General features: G+C 42.4%; 1 protein-coding gene across 1 annotated transcript in view; it reads left to right on the top strand.

The window, feature by feature from the left end:
- The window catches only part of LOC128354493 (nck-associated protein 5-like), a 128,850-nt gene that overhangs the window by 693 nt on the left and 102,486 nt on the right, over positions 1-25,671 (top strand). The window contains exon 2 of the mRNA XM_053314718.1: positions 8,457-8,559. Coding sequence (XP_053170693.1) covers positions 8,457-8,559 — 103 coding nt within the window. The remainder of the gene's footprint in view (positions 1-8,456; positions 8,560-25,671) is intronic.

Genomic DNA, 25,671 nt, shown 5'->3' with positions numbered 1-25,671 from the left:
TTAACAATCAAATGCAGCAAAGCATGACTAATTAATTGTTTGAGCAGCATAAAGTGTGAACAGACAAAATGAGAGCATGCACACAAAAAAAAAAATCACAAACAAAACCACTTCTATACCAGAGAAAACCTCTTCAACTGTTGGTTCTCAAGTGGCGTGGAAGCCGAGAGAAATGAGGAAGGAAAACATTCAGAGAGATAAAAACATACAAACACACTGTTGTCTCTCAAGCTGTCAGCTGCCTCCTGATGAAATGAGTGAGTTCATTTTTTTTTTAGTGAGCTGCCCAACGCATGATGTTCACATACCAAAGTGAGGGAGGAGGAGGAGGGGGGGTAAAACACAGTTGGGTATTTTGATAACGGTTGGAAAATTCTTCTGCCCTCTCTTGGCTTGCTGCATCACCTCTGGGCCTTTGGAGTCTATTTTTCTGACTTTTTTCTACCTGAAGCACTATCATGAGAGAGTTCAGCACAGAGTCACGCTGCCAGCAGAAGCACGCTGGTTTGCATTGGAGAGTCCCTCGACAGGAAGCTTAGTTGATTTTTTTTCCCCAGGATGTATATTAAAGCATCCCACGCATCTGGTGGGATAAGCACAGGGAATTGCAGGGACTCCCCTCATGAACAGGATGACGACATTGTATTCATTGTTTTTCTTTTTTTTCCACTGGACCTCCAACCCCTCCTTCCTTTTTAAAACCCACATTAAATTGTCTGCTGATTAAACAAGATTTAAAGCCTCTCAGACAAGCTCTGGCAGAAGTTTTGTGACTAAAAGTCTGTGAGAAACACATTTTCTTGTTAGCAGATTATTTCTCTTTATCTTGTTTGACATAACTTTTGGTTAGGAAGTCATTTAAGTGCTTGAATAGTACAACATCAGAGAACCAGTCTTCTCAGCTAGGCCTCTGAGTGCCTCTCGGATGGAGCATCAGTCATGTTTAACAAGCTTTATTGTACGAGTAGGCTAAGTCAAATATTGATAATACAACCTTCAAAGAGACAGCTGGGCTGAGAGGGCTTCATGCAAATGTAAAAATGTCTAAAATCACAATGTGGAGAACACTTGAGAAGACAGAAGTGGAGCATGTGGTGGTAAGTGTGAATATAAGCACAGGCGATTAAAAATGCAGAACTAGGTGTCACATATCTGTCTGCTTATTGCGAACACTCAACACATGATTTACAAATGCCTCACGCTGCCTTCGGCATGTTTCACAGCTTTGTGACTGTAAAAATATAATCAGGAGCTCCATTAGTTCCATACTGATTAAATACACAACATCACATTAACTCCCACAGTCATGTCTTTCCCTAATTTCAGTGTTTGACAGGCCCATGGTGGTCTTGTTTCTATGACAATATGTTTAGCACTGAAATGACCGAGTAATTGACAGATAATTTAAGCCATTCATCATTAAAAAAATGGTAGAATTTGGTGGTTTTAGCCTCCAAATGTGACAATAAGCTCCTTTTCTTGTGATTAAGCTGGTGTAATAGATTTATTAACGAAAAGATAACCAATAATCATTAGTCGCACTGTCCGTCTGTACTCCTCTCAACAGCTGTACTCATTCTCATTGGTTGTTTATTCAGCAATGTGTAGGCTGTCCTTGTCTTTTTATACACACACAAGGACATTGGAAACTGAAGACATAAGCAAATAGCCATGTTATGTAGACAAAGCTTCTATTTTTACCTAGTTTTGCAAACACTGTGGGTACAATAATGTGCAATTAAGCCATCGTTCATATTTCCACGTGGATTCTTTTTTTAGGTAGATGCTTTAAAGACAAGCTTGTGCAGCATGGATACAAAAAGATGATTATTATGTGTATATATTCTGACAGGTCTTGATTAATGTGACTAAAATCTAAAACTCCTTCCAGCATGAATACAATCCCAGTTAGTGTTGATATGGATGTCTTAGCTCCAGCATCAACATTCATTTGGTAGCCACTGTTAGACTGACCTACTAGCCTTGACAGTAAGCCTCTCATTTTCACACCCTTTTGACAAATAGTTAAAACTAACTACAGTTACCTTATTATGATTATCAGCATGGAATTAACACTGATAAACTATGACAGAACCATGAGCACATCCTGTGAAAATTCAGACCTGACCTGATACTCAGTTTAATAACCGGTTTTGCTGACAGTATAAAAACAAAACCAGCGTAAAATATGGCTTATTGTTTGAGGCACTCAGACACAGTAATTCCATGTTAGGCCCTGCCAGGCTACAGTTGGTCGCGCCAACTGTACCGGGACACATGCAGAGACAGGATCAGACAGGCTGGCCAGCAGAGGGACTCAAAACATCCGATCAGCATCGACCATCTGTGCTGCTAGAATACAGATGGACCTCTCTCTCTCTCTCTCTCTCTCTCTCTCTCTCCGCACATTAAACCCCACATCAGACACTTGCATGCTTCAATTTTCTCCTCAATGAATGGAAAGTAATAGCACCCCCAGCGGCCCCTCCCACTTCCCCCTGTGTAGCAGGCGAATTAAAAAGCGAGACTCAAACGTATAATCTTCCCGGTCATTCATTCTTCTCCCCTGAACACAGCAATCTGGATGAATCATTCAGAAGAAAAATAAAGAGAGAATTGGGCTCTGTACCGTGGGGGTGCTTCTGTGCTGACCCCGTTTCAGTCTCCCCTTCATTCAAGGGAGGCGCAGGGCATGGAGACAAAATGAATTGGTTCCTGGGGCAAGGGGAGGTGCACCAATCAATGTCCAATCCCCCCACCATCCATTTTCAGGCCCTGGCACTTCCTGGCATTGCTCTTTTTTGGGGGCGGCGGGGTGTTGATCACAGAAGTCCGAGTCACTATTTGGCCAAGAGGCTTTTTTTCTCCCCCAGACCTCTATGTTTTCAAAAGGTTTGTAATAGATGTGAGCGCTAATTGAAAACTCATGCAAAATGCATGTCTGGAATCCCCTTCTCTGAAGTCTTTGGCACTCCCTTCCTCATTCTTTCTCCCCAGATGGACATTTAAATATATGACTGAAATGATTTCTTCAGCCATTTATTGTATAGTTTAATGTATAACCCGTGACAAAAATCAATTCACCACAAGGAGAAAATGTAAACTATTCAAATGTACAGGCCAGAGGAAATTCTTTTATTGCAAATTCCACAGCAACTATTCTTCAGTGAAAGGTTTTGTTTCATTACAAAAAGGCCAAAGTTCGAGCCGCGCACTTCAACCACTTGATAACTCCTTCTGAACTCACCATGACAAAGATTTCTTACTCGTGGTGACTCTTTGCACAGTGTCAAATGAGAATATTTGTGGGTCAATGCCTCACTGTATTGGATACAAAGGGCAGTATTGTCACTTGTGGCAGAGAGCAGTCTCCTTAACACTTCCAAGTCAAAAGCTGGAGGGTGGAGCAACAGTGTTTCTTTAGTGGACCTTTACTGTATGTGTCAGATTATTGTAGCTTTAGCCTTAGAAAAAACTGAGATAAGAGGGCCAGTAAAAGGCCGGTGATTGCAATAAATGCACAGCTGCCTAATTCTTCTCTGCTTACAAAGGAACAGTATCAAATCTGAGCCATGACAATCCATATTCATGGACAATCTGGGCTTATTATCACCATTTATCCATGAGGCTCGCAGTCTGTTTTCAGTACAGCGATCTCTCAATGGGTTTAAGTGTTATCATTAAGCTGTTATCCCCTCACATTATCCCTGTTGTAGTTTGGAGCTGTCTGGGGCTCTGCGACCTCAGCTGGGTCCTCCCTTGTTCCTGGAGCAGATGTTAAAAAAGAGAGTCCCCCCTTCCTACCTCAAACAACCCCCCCCCCCTCCCATCCGGGTTGTACACACACACACACACACACAGAGAGACACAAACTATCCCGCCGCGCCTCCTCCCTTCACCCTGGCATCTAATTAGGCCTACAGCACAAAGACTCCCAGATGTCAGCGTCCTCCTGGCCTCCTTTGATTATATCCTTTCCACCCCACTGGCTGGCTTGCCGACTGGCTGGATGGCCGGCTGGGGGCCGTGTGGGCTATAGGCGTCGACGCGTGTCATTCTGTGTAGGTCAACACCGGAGCGGTTTAACATATCAGTAATTGCTTTAGGTGTAAATCACAGTGAATCAGGAGGGAGGGAGGACAGTACTGAAGGGGTTGCGGTTGCAGAACGGCTGTTGGACTGTCATAAATGGAAAATGAGCATTTTCTGTGTCTATTGATCTGTGTATATGTCCTTTGAGGAATATGGCACTACTTTGTCCCTACTTATTTGGAATATCAAGGCCAACAGTGTTTAACTTCCTTTAAAACCAAGCAACCAAGGAATATGAACAATGTGTTAACAGTCAACAAGTTTGCCAGATGAGGAAAATTGTCCACGGCTGTGTTTCTGACAGCCGACCTGTCAGATTTCCATGCTTCAATGAACGATGGTTCTGCCTGGTAAATATGAACAAGAAGCTGATTAACAGATCTGTCAAACATATCAGAGAGCCAAGGAATAAATGTCTGAACAACAGCACTTGGAGAACTGTTGCACTCCTCAGAAAACCTCAAACTCCTGAACCTCAACTTTGAATTTACAGAATAAAAAAAATGCAGTGTCATCTACTTTGTTAATAAGCTTGAAAGTAGGGATGCTCGATATTGGCTTTTCTGCTGATATCCGATATTGTCCAGCTCTTAATTTACAATTCTGATATCACACGATAGCGATATATGCAGGCTTTTTACACCAAAACTGTTAGGTAACACATTATGCCTAATTTTATTGTGATGCTCCACTGGATGCATAAATAAATGCAACATGGCTTTCCAAATGTAAACTGACTGTGCAAAATAAGAGAACAACTTCAACTTAAGTTAAGTTAAGGAAAAAAGTGCCAATATGGCACTGCCATATTTATTATTTTAAGAGTGAGTGAATTCTTGTGAACATTTTGTCTCACACAACATGAAAAAAAAATTGCCAATATGACAAACAACATGACAGCTAGGGCAAGTTTGACTTCTTCACAAATGGGAGACAATATCAAAACAAGGAAGATGCATATCTTCAGTCCAGAGTAGTACTACTACTTACTACTTAAACAATAAACATATAGTCCTCTTTTGAGTCCAAGTGCAATGAATGAGCCTGACAACTGACTGGCTGTAACTGGCCATGATTTGGCAAATAATACAATCATTAATCCGCCCGACACACTTAGAAATAGTTCTAAACCGCACACATGACGTCATGCACCGGACGAGCAAGCTTGTTAGCCACGGTTAGCCACGGTTAGCGACCCACGAGTCTAGCGTGTTGTTGTTGTTGTGATACGTCATAAGCGTGCTGGAAAACGTCCCATGCTGCGTTCATTCAGACTTGGAAATGCTGAAGCTTACAGAACAAACATCGGTTATAAAAACCGATACCGATACTTCCTGATATTACATTTTTAAGTAATTGCCGGACATCCCTACTTGAAAGCTAGCAAAGAACAGCTATCTCCGTCCACCTTCGGTCAGTATTGTTACAGGCCCAGCCTGATGTGTATGTGGAGCCGTGTGTGTGTATCATAGACTGGTGTGTATGTGGCTGGTGGCTGTGGTGTTTACAGTACAAGTTTTACTAAGGTATGACGAGTGTCCACAACTTTTCATCATTTTAAGCCTCAGTCTTGAGATTCCTTATATTAGCTGAGCTATAACTGGATGTTTTCGGCCTAATTTAGAAAAAAGGAACAACTTAACAGTGAATTGTATCAATTTTTGGTTTATTTTGCCCCAATCTTACATAAAATTTGAATGGGTTATAGCCATTTGTTTTCATGCTCTTTCTCAACTGACTGCATTGACTGTTGTCATGTTGTTAAATGTTAGATTACAAACACTAACCCTAAGCCTTGTATCAGCTAACCTTATCTGACTGTCTCTGATATCTCGCTTTTAATGTGTTTTCTTAATCCTTATAATTTCCGATCCATCAACTACATCATCCACTCAATCCATTGCACTTTCTATGCCCCTGAGGAAAATGGTGTCACTGTTTTCTATATTGGGTCTGGGCAATCAGACACAATGCTATAATCCATTTTAATCATTTACTCTCAATTTCCTACAAACTACCCCTCCCTATATCTCTGCAACCAAGGGAAGCTGTGGGATTTACTTCCTCTTCTAATCTTCGGCGGAAAGGGACCAAACTGAAATCCAATCTAAACATAGACTCCGTTATTTCATCTGATGCAACACACTTGCGCAATTAGTCATTACAAAGCCAGAGAGAGAGACAGTCAGTAGTCTGATGTTTCTGTGTCATTAAAGACATTGCATTTTACATCCTGTTCACTGATTAGGCAACTTCCTTTTACACCAGATCGCCCAAGGGTATTCAGAAATGGGGCAGAGAGAGTGTGTGTGTGTCATGTTTAGAAATATAACATCATTTCTGGATGAGAACTTGCTGGCTGATCCTGCATGCAATCTGATGTTTGCGGCTTCATGTCAATAGGTTTGGACTTAACAGATCGGCAGTGGATGGAACATGTCATGTTGATGTGTGGGGATGTTTGACAAGTGCAGTCACGCTGTTGAAGCTTCAGACAGGGTGTAACAGATATAGCCAAAAGGGGCTGTGGGACCCTGTTTTTTGGAAGTGTGGTTGCATAAGTATGTTTGTGAGGCAAAACATAACTGACACAATATAATGGGATAAATACAATTCAGCCTTCTTTAGTTACAGTAGCAGCAGTCTTGTGGTTATCGACTGGTGTGTTTCCAACCCAGCAAATGATAATCTTATCTTTATATGAAGTAATCAAAACATTCTCCACTTTTCATATTATGTACCCTACCATTTTTAAAGTTATTTTCAACATCCGACATTTCCAACCAGGTCACAGTCAGCTTTTTGGAGTAATCAGATTTCTTAAATGCTGTGTCAATGAGAAACTTGATTTCCTTAATAAGGGTAGGAGATTAGAAAAACCTGCAATCCCCAGCTTTCTTGGACAGTTTCTTGGCCATGAATGTGACTGTAACCTAGGTCACAAAGAGTAAACATGTCTTAGCCAACCACAATGCAATCTCTACTGGTTTTTTTTGTCTTGCGCTGTTTAGGAAATGAATTACAGAAAATGATGATACAGCTGTTGGCATAAAATATCAAGTGCTGATGGATGTTGACAGTTATGCAGACAGTGTTTACAGCATAGTCTTGGGAGGAATCTGACGTAATTGGTGTAGTGTCCTACCACCACTCTATTTTGTACTCCGGGACTGCAGAGAACTGCATATTCAGCAAAGAACCTTCTGCATGATTTGTTTTAAGCCTTTTAGTATTTCTTTTTTTTCTTTTTTTTAAAATCTCAACTGAACACCTAAAAAGAGATTCCTGCATCCTGTGCCAGTTGAATTTCGCCAGACTACACATTGAGCAAAGGGGATTCTTGACAGTTTCTCAAAGAGAGTGGTCTTAATGACAGCAGTGGTTCATCTAGACATCCACAGTGACACAACCCAGCAACCACATGCTGAGTGCCCTATTCACTTTGTTTAATATATCTTTTAAATATAGGGGCTAAACACATACAAAATGACTATTAAGATTTTAATAATCAATACTTTTTCATATCTTTGTTGTTGTATTTGAAATAAAACAATATGTCTTACATCAATGTGCCTGATTGGTGGTCACTTGTGTACTCTCATGTGGATGTGCAGGTGTCACTTCTATCCTGGTTACATAAAAACACTTCCAGGATTCAGCCATGCATACATGCACATGGTAATACATGTTGTGCTGCACAGACAGGGGTCTCTGACCCTGTGGCGTCCATTATCTGACCTTTGACCCTGTCTTCACCAATGAGGAAGTGTGTGATTACTCTGTGCACAACCACAGTGAGCCTGGAGCCCAGGCTCTTTGTAAAGGAGTAGTATGCGTGAAGTGAAGTGTTTATCTTCTGCTGTGGCCTCAGTCAGGCCAGGTCGGACTGGTTCCCAGCTCTGTTTGGAGAGGCCTAGAAAAACAAAGGGCTGAAGCTTGGGTTTTTGGGTTGGGTCGGAGGGCGGGATGCCTGGGTGACGCCGAGGGCAAGCAGTAAGATCTAGCGGGAGCTTTATGATCCCAGAGTCTTATCAGGCCTGAGAGAGGTTTACACTTATACTCCCTTACGAGCTTCAATTTAAAGTGAGGGCACTGAAATAGAAACTGAAACAAATGGGAGAGACAGAACGTTGAAGGAATGTACAGAGTGAAGAGTACAGAGCAGAAATGGGAGGGAAACAGCTGCTGCGGTGAATATGTCTGACACAGCTACTTCTACTGGACTAGACTTGGACTCTGATCTCATGTAAAAGGTGAAAGCCCTTCTAACAGGCGGAAACGTGGCCTGCCAGACATGAGGTACTCCTTGTTGACTTTCTCTCTCTCCCTGTGTCCTCCACTCCTCCCCTTTTCCCTCCCTCCAGGGCTTCCCAGGTGTGTGGACCGCTGCAGGGCAGAGGGACCATGAACAGACACCTGGTGAGGAGAGACCAGTTAAAGAGGTTGTCCCTTGACAGCAGGATACCGGTAAGTCAATCCTCAACACTTATCAGTCTGTTGAATTGGTCACTTTGACAGGAAACAGACATTGAGAAATGTCTTGTTTTTGGCTTGATCATCTAATGCTGAAACATGCAACTTATCCCTAAGGAGGAAACTTTTTAGGAAATAAATTCTTGAAGCTACATGTAACTAAAATGGCTTGGAGGTCCGTAGAGTTTTAAATACTTTTATTTTTTATTTTTAGACTTTTCCAATGTCTAAAACTGTACATAATGTTTCTACCAAATCACCAAAAAGCACTGGTAATCTGTGGGTTTTGTGTTTTCTTTAATATTGTGCTGTCTTTGGATTGCACTGTCATAGCTGTGGTTTATTTGGACTGCACTTCCCACAAAGCAACAGTTAGCAACGCAGTATTTTGGTGTTTGACGCTCTGCAAGTACCGCTCTTTTGTCTCTTCATACATAGTGCTGACCATCTATCCACTCACTTTTTTGTTTATTCCATCTGCTGGGAATGAAAGATGCTTCACTTCCCGTTTTCAGACTAATCTCTCCTCCTCCTCCTCCACTTACTGTATGTCAAGTGTTTAGAAGAGCCAGTGTTAAAACCTCTTATGGATAGAGTGCAGATGAATTACTTTTACCTTCTATAAATCAAAATATGTGAACTAAATGCACTTTATATCACAGATGCACCGAGAGAGAGAAAGTCAGGCAGCACAGTAAGACTCAAATTTAAACACACACGTACACTCATCCATGTGTCAAGACCCAGAGAGGAAAAACAGTCTCCCCTGACTGTGTTTGTGAAACACACTGTGGCCGCCGGTGATTGACAGGCTTATCTCTATGCCGGGCCGTCCTTGCAGGAGAATCACAGGAGTGGAAACTTGTTTTGGCCGAGGGTTAACTGAAGGTGAATCTGCTCACAAGTGCCTCTTTGGAATGTCAAGTGCAGCCATATAGTTGCTGCTGTGTTGTGTCTGCAAGCGAGTAAAGAAGCTTAATCCCCCCACAACGGTGCATACAGTACGGTCACTGCACAGGAAATAATAAATCAAGAGCCTTAAAATAGATTTTGATATACAGCACAGTAGGAAACGCTTAAGTCATTGAGGACACATTTGCTAAAGATTAAATGGCATTGGTTAAAGACTGTCATGTTTGTGTGAGTCATTAGAAGGACAAACACTAAAACAATTAAGTAATATACAGCTGCATTTCTGGGATATCTTTTTTTAATGTTTGCCGAACTCCCTTTAATAAAGCCGAACATGATAACACTTTATTGACTTGACCTGACTTTATGTCTTGTCTTTGACCTTTCTACCTACTGCTGACATGACAGAGTGTGTTATTTCTTTAAAGGAAACCCTGAACTTCCTGTCATGGCTCTGCTGAACGTTTACATTGTTTTCTTTTGATTTGGATCTGTTGCTCTTTCTTGTGAACAATACATTTGTGACATTACATCATACCTATACATTCATTTTTTTGCCTCTCACTGGCTCTCGATGAGGCCTTCTGGGAGAATGTAGGACATCACTGACTAATGCACGAATTTAGATAACACAGACACGTAACAGAGAGGGAACTAAATTAATAACAGCTTATCGTATTAATTTATATAATCCACAGAACATTAAAAATTGTTCCAATGTGTGAAAAATCTTGAAAGTGCATTTTTCCTTTAATTTGATGCACAAAGACCAAAAGTGTCAATCATTCTCTTCTCAAACTGAGACATGAGAGTGTATCTAGAAGGAGCACACACTTGAATGACATGCTTGAATCCTCTAGGAGAGACAAGACACTGTAGTCTTCACTGATTTATAATTTATTCACAACCTTGTGAATTTGTAACTTCCTGTCAGTGGATGATTACTTAGTGATGTGGTCTGTGCTGGTTGGCATCTGTCTGTGTAATTCATAAAAGCTTTCCTGACTTTGTTTTTCCAACATCACTACTGACATTAGTAGATATTGTTTGATATGAGATTTACTGTAGCTTTAATTGTTTTCAGTGGATACAAGGCGACCTGATTTACTGTGAGAATGAAACTAGGTCATATTTGTGATATGGGTTTGTGATTCAACATGCTCACATTTGTCCACTCAACTATCCATGCATGCATTTTTACCCCCTTTTTTTCCACTTTTTCCTTCTTTTCTCCCTCTCTCTCTCTCTTGTCTTCTTTTGCACTCATTCAGCTCTCACTTCCTCACATTCTGCACCATCACTTAAGTCTGTTTCTATCTTATTGTATCTTATTCTCCTTTCTTCCCCTGACTCTTTGCTCTCCTAATGATTTATTCTCACTTGGAGCAGCAGTAGCATAAGGGTGCTGGGTTGTTTTAATAGTGGGACATGAGGAAGCCCGGAGCATTTTGGTAAAGGTCCAGCATAGATCTGGTGGCAGTGTGCAGATTTGATTCCATGGCATGAGCAGCCATGAATGGTGTAGCAAATTTGAAGTTGAAGAAGAAATATGTTGCAAATATGCACATTTATTTTCTTTGCTAGTAAAGGCAGAAAATATGACACTCATGAGCGGTGAATCTTGTGCATGTCGCACACCACACAAGACACATTGCATGTTACTAATGCTTGATTTTAAATAATTTTATTTAACCTGGAAAAACATTTATTTTGTTGACAAATTCATAATGACAGATCATCATCTAAACCATTGTGGATGGTTTCTATGGATTACATTCACAGTCATTTAAAGGGTGAAGCATAAATCACTCAGTAATAGAGTGACATTCAGTACAAATTACACACTTTCAAACCCTCCATGCTGTGTTTAATCATTTTCAAAGCTCCGACTTGATGACACAGTGAAACTAACTTGTCAAATTGGCCTTTGTGCAGGCACGGGTCACATAGATTGAGGTCACTGAGTTTATCTATAAACTCAAACCTGTGTCTTTACCCTTCCAGTGCCGATGGGGGACATGATGTCTCAGGCCCTTGTGGCCCTGCTGGCCCTGGCACAGATAAACCTACTAAGTCCTGTAAACACTCCTTTTCCTGGGAGGATATGAGCCTCAGATACATTTATTTTTTCAGGCATCTGAGAAAACACAAGAGGCGGTTTCTGACATTCCGTCAGACGACAGGCATGAGCTTTCATGTTCTGGTTTTCCCTCTGTGTCACCTGTGAACCTCTTTCGCTCAGAGCCTCTGAATTAATGGACTCGTCCGCTAACAATGCATTTTATGTAACACGGTGTATGACCTGGACAGATGAGCCTGTGTGATCCAGTTTTTTTGGCAAAGTGCTGCTCGCTCAGTTTTGTCACAAGGTTGTCGTGGTAGATTACGTTTGCGTTTCATCCAGAAAATGGTTGGCCTTGTTTTGTTGCTTTCACACATTTTAAGCATTCCATGTGTTTCATGGCCTGTTAAGATGATGAACAAGAGCGATTTTCCACTGGGGACTCCCCTGACAGATTTTCAGTTGACACTAGAAACACAAAGCTTGAGACAAAATACCATATGTCAGCTGAGGACCAGGTAAAATATTTATGTCTGCTCTTCTTTGGATGGATTATATGGCCTAACCTCATACAAAAGCCTCTATCAATCGTGTATGGGTAATTTGGTGAACATAGGGCTTGAATGTCAGTCTGGACCACCACCTCACACATGTATAATGCATCGAGCTAGCATATGTTTCCTCAATGTATGCAGGCTAGGTTTAAGGGAATTTTCCTGGGTGTGTTCGTTTCAAAGCTGTTCAAAGCTTCAGGCTCCATTCAAATAAGTAATTGACCTTATGTCTTTGTGTGCGTTTGATGTATTTAAAGTGTATGTGTGTGTGGCCCTGCACTTTTGTAAAGAAAGGGAGTGGATCCTGAGTCAGCGTTATGAGCATGTTATTGATGCCTGTCATTACAGCGCTCCTCTGCTATCACTGGAAATAGGTTGGACCATCTAATCTGGATCAGGTTATGTAGCTCAGGGATAGCAGCAGCCAGAGTGCGAGCGAGTAACTGGGGCACCATTTGCATTACATAACATCCGTGTTGCTGGGTTGAATCTGTGCCTCTATTTATTTTTATCATTTGATGCCCGCCTGCGGATGAGACTCTCTTCGTCATGCAGGGGCGCACACGGTGATCCCGATGGCCGTGGACGGTCTGTGAGCTGCTAGCGGCTGACAGTAAGTCTTAACTAGGTCACTGCGGAAGCTCTGTCAGGGATCTATCCTATACAGTAGAGGCTAAAATTCACAAATAATGACATTGTGTTGAAAATAACCTGCTGATTTGTCAGCTGAGAAGGGTGAAGGGCAAAGTAAGGTATCATCTATGATGCAAGAGAATGCCAATACTTCCCTTGTAAGAGTGGTGGGTAGGAGGTGATCACAGTTAGGGGGAGAAATATACAGTGGCAGTACTGTAGCTCTACAGAAAACAACGCTTTTAGAAGAAACTTGCATTTCCTGTTGTGAGCAGCATCCTGTGAGAATCCAAACTTTGGAGTGGATGTATAGGTGGAGTCCATCAGTTGGTGCATGTCTGTCCCTGCGGCTTGGTGTCTGAACTTGGTCCAAGTCTCAATCAAACTTCTTTCATCTTTATGATGACGCCAAACCGCCTCCATCACTGTCAACAAAGAGGTGATTGGTGTTTGTTGGCTAGTTGCTGTTGGAAGTGGGTGTGATCTTGGGAAAGTAGAATTTAAACGATATGGAGCTTCCTTATTTGTTCCTCTGAAAAGGACTTGTTACAGCTTTATGATTAGTCTCAAACAACTCATGTAAAGGAGCGTGTAATCACATCTGCATTGGCTTCTATCTTCAGCCTTAGTGATCGCTGACTAGAAAGGACAGACCATACTGTAAACTCATCATTTCTGAAAGGGCATTTCCCCTTATCTTAGCTCTTCTTAGCTTTGTTTTGATCTGTGTCTGTACCAATTGCTGAATGACTGTGTGTCATTCCTAATCTAGCAAAAAAGGACCCATAGATGTGGTGTCTAATGCATTTCCTCAAACCGTGAAGTAATATTCATCAACCCAAGGATGCCTAAATTGTTGCGAGCATATCCTTGTTCTCTCCTCCACACCCTTTTCCCTGCCAACATTTATAATGTGTGCAGCAGTGCAATCATCAGTGATAATTGATAACAAAAGGCCAAATTGAAAACACTCTGCAGGGGAGGGTTAATAATCAAGTTCTCCACATTACTGATTAAACGCTTGCTGCATAGTTGTGAGTTGTATTGAATAAACAGCATGTGGTAGTGCTTTCCTGTTTATCTCCAAAGTATTTGGGTTTTGCTAAATCCCCCTGGCTTTTGTCAAGCCTCCTCCTCGTATAAAGTCTTTTACATGCTGATTTGCTGCCATGCTGTTATATCAGGCTACAACTTGTTTCATTGGCCCATTTGCCACTGGCGAAAGTTAGACAATAAACTTGTCCCAAAAACAAGAAACAAGCCCCCAAAACAGACAAATTAGTTTGGTTTATGCTAAATTTAAGTGCAAATGAATTAGATGGTAAGCCAGCATGGAGTATGCTTGGCAAGATTGGATTTCCTCCCTCTTCTTCCCCCACAGCCCATTACAGTTGGATGTTACAATGCAGAATGGAGACATAAAACTAAGCAGGGGAGTAAGTTCTGTAGCTGGATGGGAAGAAATGCTCAGTCTAATCTGATTGGCTCCCACATCGTCAGGCAGACAAATGGAGAGGTTTGATATTATTACTGAGCAGCTCAAACTAATTGAGTGTAATTATACAGTAGAAATCCACCGACAATGCCGTCCTCAGCATGGGCCCCGTTCTCACGCCATGCGAGTACAGGATGCCAAGCTCAGGGGACGAGTGCTCACTCAGCGCTCACTCAGTGTGTCAGCCTGATTCTTGAGTAACCGGCGTAAAGTGCGGTTCTGAGGATGAGGCTGATTGGACGATTTGAGTGGGAGCCAGTTATATAAAAAGATTTAGACTCTTCTTGGAGCAGCCACCTCCTCTTCTCTCTCAGAGCACTCGGTCTCTCACACTTCATCTTGAGTGTTTTAAATCAAGTTTCTCAGCAGGGGAGTACCAGCCTCCGGCCGGGTCTGTGACAGCTCCCTCAGTGTGCAGGTGACATACCACACATACCTGGAAGCACCGCGTGGGTAGCCACGGGGCCGCAGGGTGTGGGAACCCAGCAAACTCTGAGACACTCGCTGACTTTGAGAGGCAGCGGAGGTGGCATTTTTTCTCCTCTTGTCTCATGGGAACTGTCTCCTCCTCTCTCATGAGCAAACTAGGAGCGATTACAACGTTGGCTTTTCCCTAGACTCCAGTCTGAAACCCAGCGGCTTCCCCCCATATCTAACCACACGCTGTGCATAGGACTAAGCGGCCTCTATCCGCTTGTAAAACTGTTTTAATAATTGTTGAGACTGTTTTGATATGAGCCACTCGTCTGTTTTTCCAACCTCCAAGTAACAAGATTTGGCAGTCTCCAGTTAATACCTAGTCTGTGTTTTTATTAGGGCAATTATATCATATTTTATGGATCTCTGCATCACGTGTAGTCAAGACACAAGACTTCATTTGCTCAATATGAACATTTGTTACATGAAGTCAGAACATTTGTTTACTGGCATTTGCAAGGATTTGAGTGGATATTTATTTCAGGTGATAAAAGCAAAAGATTACCACATTTTGCTTTGGGTTATATTGAGCCAAGCATTGTAGCTGACCTGCTTAGTTTCGGCTTGGCATGTGAACCCATCTCCTCTGCCTGCCTCTGACATACTGATGTGTGCTAATGTGCGCTGAAATCTCTGACCCATGTCACAAGTTGTGTGTATGTTACATGCCTCAGTAATGATTCTTGGTGAGGCATAAAAAAATCACATTTGCCTGCTGATGCTGTAAACAGAGTTATCATCAGTGACTAAGGGTTTATCGCTCGTCAGTCAAATACGCTTTCATAATCAGTTGGAAAATAGAAGCCTTTGGGTCAGCTCCAAACTGAATGAGGAGGGTTTTTTACTTTGTAGTGAGAAGGACACTGAGTTTCTGCTCTGTGTGTGTCCCTTCTTGCCCAGGGCCCTGTGCCAGCTCTTATAATTGGACGTCCATTTTTCCTCGTCCAATGAGACCATCCTTTGTGCCCTTTCAGTTAAAGGGCCAATTACAAACTCTCTTCTTCCAATCATGAAGGAGATCAAAGTTGATACAGGGGCCGCGTGCAGCCAGAGTCACATGCGTTGTTCCCTGAACATCAGTGCTCGAGCCAATATCTATTCACCGTGTGGTTTCCCTCCAAGAGCCCACGACCAGAGACACAAAGGCCTTTTGAGAGGCCTAAAGTCTGGAGGGACAAGGAGAAGACAGTCGAGTCTCTATCTCCCCACTGGATCAAACACTTGGATCCATTCAGGGTGTCCTCAGACTTACTCTGGATTCAAGTGGAAGTTTATCAAGATAAGAGTCACATAGTTAAGGATTACATTATTGGTTGTTCAACTTGATTAAAAGGAGAATGATGGTGAAAACAAATGTGTTTCTATTATATTGGGAATAATACTTTGATTATGCTTCTCTTGCACTTGAAATTTGATCACATCTCACTAAAACGTGTGATCAGATCAGATGTTCACACTGAAGAAGCTGTTTCCATTTCCTTTTTATTTCCTTTGTCTCCTGTCAGACAAACATCCCTAAAAGTTGCACTATATTAATTTGTAGTGTAGGTGTTTGTGCACATCTCACAAATAGAGAAGACTCCAAGCCAACTGTCCTTTGTATAACACTCAACTAAAAGCTTTCTGCCTCAGGCTATTCTCAGAGAAACCACACAGGTGTAGACAATTAACCAAACACAATGTCTTCATTCAAATGAACCACAATGAGGAAGTGGTGGAGAAAAACAAGGTGGTCACGACAACAACTTTTGAATAATTGGAGTGAGTTAGCGCTGACATACAACATAACAAAATCTACATCAGGTTGAGAAGAGGTTAATTGTTCGTGCTCAAATTTAATACTGCAAAAAGAAACTGGTCCATTACCTCTAATATGAACTCTGGGTAGGCAGAGGCATGTGGGTGAATATTACTTTGAGGCTCACTAACATGCTGTTTAAGAGGTTTTAACAACTATTTCACATAGAGAAGCAATCATACATTTAGTTGGGCACATATCATTATTTCTTTCATGTCACATTGCTTTGAAGACATTGGAAGGAAACAGTGGATGGATAGCTACCATGCAGTGTACATGCATAGAGTCTTGTTCTTTTCTTTCATAATATTTGCCAAATTAAGTTCATTTAATGTTATTTTGTCACGCAATCCATCTGCTGATGAAGCTCATGTGATATGATTGAAAATGCCAGAGCAGCTGTTAAATGGACCCTGTGCTGAGGTTGTTTTCTTAACAAGCATTTCCAAAATCAAGAATGAACCTTGAACTTTAAATTACCAAATCATCTATATTTATTCAATAATTAACATTTACATAACAAAAGAATGTATGATTTATTTCATTGAGTATATTTTGGGTTCCCTGTGTTGAAACTGAAGCCTATTTCAGCACAGAAACTTGAAACATGATCCAAACACAGCAGACATAGAGCTTATCCCAGGGTGTTAACCTCATCCACCTGGCATGGAAGCTCCATCTCCAGGGATGTTTGTTTATACTATGCAGATGAGGCAGCATCTTTGGATCCAACACTGTCAATGCAGGTTTGGGCCCGAACAAAAAACTGGCAGAGGGCAGCTAACAGGATTGGACATGCAGATTAAGACCCCAGTGTACGTGGGAGAGGCAGAAAAAGGAGGCTGAGGAGGGGCTGCATCTGTCAGCAAAAAGGAAGGGCACCTCCTCACCTTGCAGCTGGGGCAGGACAGCCTCCCCTCTATGGCCTCCTGGCAGACTGGGTGTTGGTGTGAGAGGCAGAAGGTGGTGCGGTGGACGTGGTGGCAAGCGTGTCCTGTCTATTCTTCGGCACAGAGGCCGCCCTGTGATCACATCCTCCTCATCAGGCTCCGAGCCAAACCCTCAGCTGGGATCTGAGAGAGCTCTTTCATGCTCAGTGCAGAATTAAAAAATGTGGAGGAACCAGGCTTGTTGTTTGGTTTACTAATCTAGAAGTCTTATTCTGTAGAGCTTTCCCAAAAAGGGGGCATGCATTTCATTTCTGGACTGCTTAATACTGATCACCTACTTCTCCACATCTCTACATAGTGGTTTAGCGTCATTTTCAGACACAACAGACAGCTGCTTTCAATGAAAGGGCTCTAAAATGGTCTTTCAGGCCTTGTTGCATACATTTTTCCATCCGCAATCTAGTCCAAATTTAGCCTTTTACTCAATTGTTTTGCCTTTTCTGCAGAAATGGCAAAAATAAATGAGCAAAACATGACAGGAACACGTGAGGAATAGAGTTGGGGGTTGCCTTGTGGCACGAATCTGCTTGTTGTCCAGCGTGTTGCTTCCATTCATGTGCTCTTTTCTGAATGACTAAGCTAAACAGACTCCAAAAGTCTGTGTATTTCAGTGGAAATAGTCTGTATGTGTTGGTTGTTGAGGCTTTTTAGGCTTTCATAATCTTAGGGTCTGTCCCCAGCTTTAGTCCTTGTGTAGGACACTGTTAGTTGGTGGTCTGGGAAGTGCCGTAATGAGCCTAGAATCACTTCCTGCCCAGTTCAGGGAAATATTTACATGTTTCCGCATTAGCTCCAACCACTGAGTAAATACATACACAAACCACTTTGAGACTAACATTTGATATATGGCTCCATGTAAGTGCTCAAGTCCTCCCTTGTTTGTTTTGTTGCGGGTTGATTGATGACGACTGAGCGTGTTTGTGTACCAACATTTGCATGAATTTGTGGATGTGTGCCTACATGTCTTCAGGCATAGGAACATTTCTTCATGCAAAATAGCTTGTGTCTGTACTGGAGTGTTAAGATAGGGTTGTTTCCACAGGTATTGATGCCTGAGGACACCGTGAGACTCATTAGGGTAGCAGAATAGGCGCCTTTTAGGGCAGATGTCTCACTCAGGCGAGGCCATACTGGTCCGGCTTGCAGGGTGAGTCCCCAGGTGTTCACATAGAGGAGTGGTGCTAGCCTGCACCTGGTGACCTATATGTTTTTAAAGGGTTACAGGTTAAAACAAAATGGGTTAGGGGGTTTGGAATGTCTTTTTAATTTTTTTGCACATTCTAACATACCTTGATGCAACTGCTTTGGAATTTCAGTGCCTTGTAATTAGCACATAGTTTCTAACTTGATAAATGATGTAAATTATTTTGTCATTGCTGCTTCAGTGTAGTCTTACAGCCATCCCAAAGCCAAAGCACAATAATTGCTCTTAATTTACTACAGTATTTATATTATTTTAACATTAATCTCATTGAAGCTTTGACAAATGAACTTATTTGCGAAGGATGTATTACCAAAAAAGTCAGTCATTCTTACCCAGATTAAATTTTCTGTCCATCCCAGAGCAAAATCATTATATGGGTATTAGTGTCATGATGTCTTCTCACTGACAAATGAAGTGTCCCTAAATTGCCAAAGAAAGCATTATTAAAATCTCAATCTTTATTATGTAGGCATGGATGCTCATTTCAGTAATAGAATGTGCATTGTCTTTTTCCATGAACTGCTTGACTTGCATTATATAATGGTTTATGCTGGTTTAGTGCACAGATGACTAGTGGCGTTAGTTTCAATCTAACATAAAATCATTAGTTGACTTGTACAATAGATTTGGAATGTGTTAGATCTCAAGATTAGGCGTTACCTGCTGTGATGGAAAGCAATTAGTCACTTCCAGTAATGCCACGCAGGGTGTTTCATTTTTACACCTGCAACACCTCAGCGCACCTCACACAACCTGACTGATGCTTAGCTACTGTCACTGATGTCATAAATTCCTCAACAAGGCTTGCCCAGACGCCTGCTGACTGATGAGTCTGTAATCTCCGTTTGAGCAGGAACACCACCTGCCACTCATGTCCCATCAATCACAATGATAGCCACAGGTCACAAGCTCAATCCTCTATGAGGGAAGATGCAGCTTATATAGGTCAGTGGAGCTCAAATCATGTCATAGTAGTCATATACAGAGTGTTAAAGACTCTTGAGATGATTTTAGCAGATAGATTTATGCTATTAGTTACAGGTAGTTAAGATTCAGCCAGTCAGATATGAACCAAACCAATCAGCAAACTCTTAGATGATGGAGCACTTCAACACATATGAAAACGATGCATTTTGGACCAAAAAACGAAAGCACGATTTTGCAGCTGCACAGACTTTTCTAACCTCATAAACTTCAAAAAACAATTTTGGGAGATGGTTTTCGGGAGGAACGTGACAATATTTCCACAACAGCTTCCACATCTTCCATTCTGAAAGCGAGAGCTGTCATTATCTACAGTGCAGCCCACTTAGCCAGGCTGCAGTGAATGAAATGAAGCCTGCAATCTGAGGTTCAAAGTTCATTCTTGAACTTCATTCTTGAAAAACAATCTCACCACAAGGTCAATTTTGTAGCTGTAACAGTGCTTTTGATCATCACATAGCATCAGCTGGAGAGTTTGTCCAGTTTGCTTGCCCATCATACAAAAACTGCTACTCGCCACCATCAAATTGACCCTTGTGTCTTCCCAGTGTGAAGTGTACAGACCAGTAGAAAGTGGTTGGATAAAGATCACCTCTTTTCCTGCCAGAGCTCGCGTGTCACACACAGCATATCTGATGTGGAACTGAGGCGCTACGCTGTGGATGAGAAAGAGGAAAACAATCCTGAGGCAAATGTCAAGGAGTCCTTTCATTGGCTGTTTGATACTCCTGCCGCTCTGTCAGTCAGCTGCATGAACGCACACACACTTCTCCGTCTTCTTCTTCTTTACATTGTCTTAGATGTCCCTGAGTGGCATCTCAGTAGTAGCAATAATGAAGTGGCCAGTGTTCAGAAGCCACACCATGACCGAGTGTGAGTTTTGGACAGAAGCTAGCGTCGCAGAGAGAGGAGAAACAGCCAAGCTGGAGTCAGTTAGACATGTGTTAATGTTTTATGTCTTAACACACACACACACACACACAGGCACAAATACCAGCCATTCACTGGTTCACACACATAAAAGCACACACACACACGCTTTCTGGGCAGCAAACCACAGTTGGTCTTGCCCAGGTGATTTTATCCGACTTGACTTGCTGGTTAAATATTGACAAGAGCTGATGTGGCCTTGCTGAGGAGAGTCGAGAATTCAGAAGAGGCACTTCGCTGCCAAGGCTACACGACTGCCTGCTGCATCATCGTTCCAACACACACACACACACACACACACACACACACACCGCAGAATGCAAACACACGCATACAGACAGTGGCAGGCAGCAGCTGAGACCCAGCAAGCCAGTTAGGGCAGAAGTGGGGAACGAAGCGGAAGAAGAGCAGACGAGAAAACGAGAGAGAGACAGCAATAGAAGGGAGAACCGGGCACAGGATGAGCCAGTTCGGGGACCACGCTGCCGTGTCGGTCTATGGGAGGATCCGAAACGTTCCCCTGCTGGAGCTGCTGGCGGTGAGTCTTTTGGTCCATGCTGTACGTTGCCCTCCGGTCCCTCCATCCTTCGAGGAGGTATCTGGGGCAGGAGGCAGGCTGTCTGGAGCTGGAAGTAGGTCTGACTGGGTGATAATCAGGCTAACATCCTGCCCTCCAGTCCGCCCAAATCCACAACCACCTAGATCGCTTGCATCCCAGACAGGAGACAGGAATTGCCCTGGGTTAGAGGTGCAGGGCAGGGGGGAGGTAGGATAGTAAGGGGGAGTTAAAATTAATCAGGAAGCAAGTGAAGTACATGCAAGTTTGTATTTGGTGAGTGCATGCAGTATACACACTTTTTTATTGCATGTGTGTACATCTGTCATTCTTTGTCTCATTATAACATATAGACTGTATAGGCACAGAAGTTTGGTGCTCAATCTGTGACAATTCTAGTATTTCTTTTAAGCAATAATGACAAAATTTGCTGCTTTTATATTTTGGAAATTGAATATCTTTGTGTTTTTTAATGTTTTGCACGTGCTTTAATAGAGACAATCATTTTAATTTGCAGCTTGCGTTTTGCTCTTGGGACTGTCATCGTGTGTGTCCATGCTCGTCAAGTGTACGGGCATGTAGTTTCTGACTGCGTGCGGTGCATCTAGAGTGTATATGACCATGCTCCATATGTAGGTCACTAGCCGACAAGCTGCGACTACCACTAATTATATGCCAGAAATGAGCTTGTTTCACGTTTCCGATACATCTCCAGAAGGCTGGAATCAGGGGACCTGCCTGCCATCTGCACATATTTACCCTCAGTTGTTTAGATGGATTGTGACATATGACAGTTTATTAGTAAGTTGCTGTAGTGTGTGTGTGTGTGTGTGTGTGTGTGTGTGTGTGTGTGTGTGTGTGTGTGTGTGTGTGTGTGTGTGTGTGTTTTGTGTATATTGGGGGGAGAAAGCAGCATTTCAACCGTGTGGAAACATCTTAAATCGTTTTTTTGTTGTTGGCTGAAGTTGGAGGAGGGTGCAGCACAGGGGATGTGGAGGTCTAAGCCCCTCTTCTGACTGGGGTTGAAAAAGTCATTTTTCTTCTCGAGATTAAAAAAAAAGAAGAAAATGGATTATTTCAGGATGGATTTTTCTTTTTTTTGTCTCAATCTGGCTTCTCCGTCTTCCATTTCTCGCTCAATTCTCAAGTGTCTCCCTCTGTCCCTCCTCTGCTGTGTGTCCCAGAGTCTTCCCCTCGACTTCTCCTGAATTATTGAGCCAGAGGTGTTTTGTGGAAATCCAGGGGTTCTTACCCTCTGCCACAGCATGGACGCAATTATGCAGACAAATGTCTCCGCCGAGCTCCGAGACTCCATATATCCTTTATCTAATTACATTAACAGGAGCTGGATAGTGACTAATGGCTCATGGAGAAGGAGGGAAGGAGGGAAGGGGAGGGGAGGGGGGACACACGACGAGAAGCTGGAGAGGCCCGGGATGCATGATTGCATTTTTCCATCCTATTTCCCTCTCTCGCTCCTCCGCGTGCCCAGATCGCTCCCTGTGCTCCGTTTAGAAATCCCCCCCAACAACCCCAAACCTCCACACACACACACACACACACACACACACACACACACACACACACACACACACACAGATCCACTGAGCCATTTTCCAGCTTGAAACACTTCAATGTAGCGAAAATACATCATTGGATGTGAATCTTTTTTCGCTAAAATGCAGTGTTCGCATTGCAGCTGATGTTCTGCACTGTCCATCACATTTCTTTGTTGCAGGTCCGTACTGAGCGTGGACTCGAGGCCTCAATCAAAACACAGCTTTGCCAGGGCCACAAGAGATTCTTTCCTCTTGAAATTACTTTTTTATTGTGAGTTGAATGAAAGCCTTACATGCACTGTGACCACAAGTGAGTGCAGACTTTGTGTCCCTGTTCTGTGTTTGGTGTGCAAACCACCTTTTAGAAGTACCAGAGTGCTCTTTCTTTATCATCCTCTGCTGGCTAGGGCTGCGCTTCCACATAAAAGCCTTCTGAACCTGCCTGTGGCAACAACAAAAAAAGAAGTGGGGAGCGCAAAAGCCACCGTGTGTCTTCTGATGTCTCAGTCATCCCCTTTAGTTATCACAAAGAAACTCAGGACAACCGCTGGTTTCCATTCATTTCAATCTGGAATAAAAATAAACTTGGGTCAGGTAATTTATCACATTTTGGTGATTTTTGTGTCAAAGTTACATATAACCATGAGGCAATGGGTGGGTGGGGGGGGGGGGGTCATACAAGAATGTACTGTTTTATACATTTAAGTGACATTAAGAGATTTTGAACGTTTTATTGTATTTTGTTCACTATAACAGGATAACTTAAAATATACTCAAAATATGCTTTATTGTCCCCACCATACAAGGCATAAAGAGATGAGCTTCTCACAGCTGCGAAGCATTAAAACTAATTATGGATGGTGGTGAGAGCTCAGGGAAGATTGTGGAAAAACAAACAAAAACAATCTTTTGGAAAAACATTTTTCTTTCTCTATGTGAAGTTTTATTGGCAGTGGCTTTTCCCAAGTCTTCATGATTGATGACTGTCTGCTCACACATATTACATTTGCTGTTAAAATAAAACAACACTGATTTCTAGTTAACTGAGGTCAAAAATGACATGACAATTAACATGGTGGATACTGTCCACAATCTCATGTCAAGAGAGTATTATTATTGCCCCCAGGCCTAAGCAAGGAGGAGATCATGAGTTTGGTTGTGTGTGTGTCGGCAGTTAATCTTGCATACTACTGAACCCATTAGCCTAATATTGTTTGTGCACAGTTATGACTGTAGAGTTAGGATGGCTCATGGTTGTGGTGATTCACAGTTGTTAAAACAATTTTTTTTTTATGAATGCGCTTCATACCGCCATTAACTGATGACTCGTCACTCTGCTTAACAGGCCGGTAGCGACCACAAGTGACCGACAACTGCAGGAAAAGGCATTTATGGCAATCGACTTGGCTAAAAACAAGTATCTTACTGGTTGCAAGTTGTATTTTGTCCTTTACTGTGGCTCAAACACAGAAAAGTTTGGTCTCATGTTGAACTGGAGCATCTGCAGAGTAATTCCATACCTGATCTGTTATGATGACACTAAAGTTAGGCACCATTTTTGTTATCTTTGTTGCCATCTTTACTGTAAGAGAGTGAGGAGGAACAATTCTTCTTCTTTGTTTGGGAGGGCAGAGGGAGCTAGAAATGGCTTTTATTTTTGTGTGGTTTGCTAGAACAAAATAAATACCAATGTTTAAACTGAGAAATTTGACCTTATCATCCCGTTTATTGTTACCTTATTAAGTTTATACAGTTAGGCGAAACCAGGAGGATGCTTGGTGCTACTGATTGCCCTCTTCTGGTTTTATTGTTTTTAATCAGTGCAACATCAGCAAATAATAGAGTTCCTACTGTCTTTTAAATGTCTTTCCTCTTTTTTTTTCTGTGGTCAGTAAATAAAGCAGGTGTCAGTAGTTTCCTGTTTTTTCCTAAGAGGGTTGCACCCGGTGTAGAGCAGCTCAGCAGTCTGCTGGCTCACATTACTTTATGCTAATATCCCCCAGCTGCAACCTGCACCACCCTCCTGCTCCCCTGCCTTGCTTTCTCTGTCACACACACACACACACACACACACACGCTCACACAAGCCCCCGGGACAGTCACGGGAGGGCCGTGAAAAGGAAGCCGAGATGATTAATTAACTCTGCCCTCATTTTGATACCGCCTTATTGGCTTTCAACAGCTGAATTTCAGCTTCAGAGCTTTGCATAGATTATCCTCCCACCACCACCACCACCACCACCACCACCACCCAAAACAGACACAAAAACACACTTCCGAAATATCGAGGTCATGTTGTTACTCATGGTGAATGCGCAACATCAGTTTCTGGGCAGCATGGCTCAGCAGAGAGAGTGTGAGGTGTCGGTTTTTGTTGAATGTTGGTTTTCAACTAATGAGAAAGAAGCTTACAGGAAACCTGGCTGCAAATACTGCTGACAGACACTTGACAGATATATTGACTTTAAGAGTGGTTTTAATTAGAAGTGTTCAGCTTGATGTGGATTTAATGATGTGCAGGTGAACCAAATGTCTTCTCTCGCATCTTGCTCAGCGTTCATCACTTTCCAACAGCGACAAATAAATCCACATGAAACTGTCAGATTGTGGTTGTCGCGAGTTTCTACACCACTGCACACACGCACACCTCCTGCGTGACCTCCTATTATCTCGTTATTGCCTCAACATTGTCGCCCACCCAGTGACTACAAGGCTCCAAATTTTTTCTGACAGCGCAGTTTAGGTGGTGTAAACCTATAAATCTTCAGTGAAGCCTCTTCAAGCTGCCAAATCACTAACAAAACCCTTACCAACAAAATTGTGGATTTAAAATGATTTAATGGGGACTGTAGAAAGAGGAGAGCTGGGATGGGGTGTAGGAGAGGTGGATTGATGGTCCAAAGGTAGGGATGGTGGGATGAGGTTTTAGGGATGAAAGGATGAGGGTTGAGGGATGGAGGGATGAGGGATTATTGGTAAAGGATGAAGGAAA

The sequence above is a fragment of the Scomber japonicus genome, chromosome 24 (assembly GCF_027409825.1).
Source record: "Scomber japonicus isolate fScoJap1 chromosome 24, fScoJap1.pri, whole genome shotgun sequence".
NCBI lineage: Eukaryota > Metazoa > Chordata > Actinopteri > Scombriformes > Scombridae > Scomber > Scomber japonicus.
The sequence above is the reverse complement of the archived record's forward strand: the minus strand, read 5'-3'. Positions and strand labels throughout refer to the sequence as shown.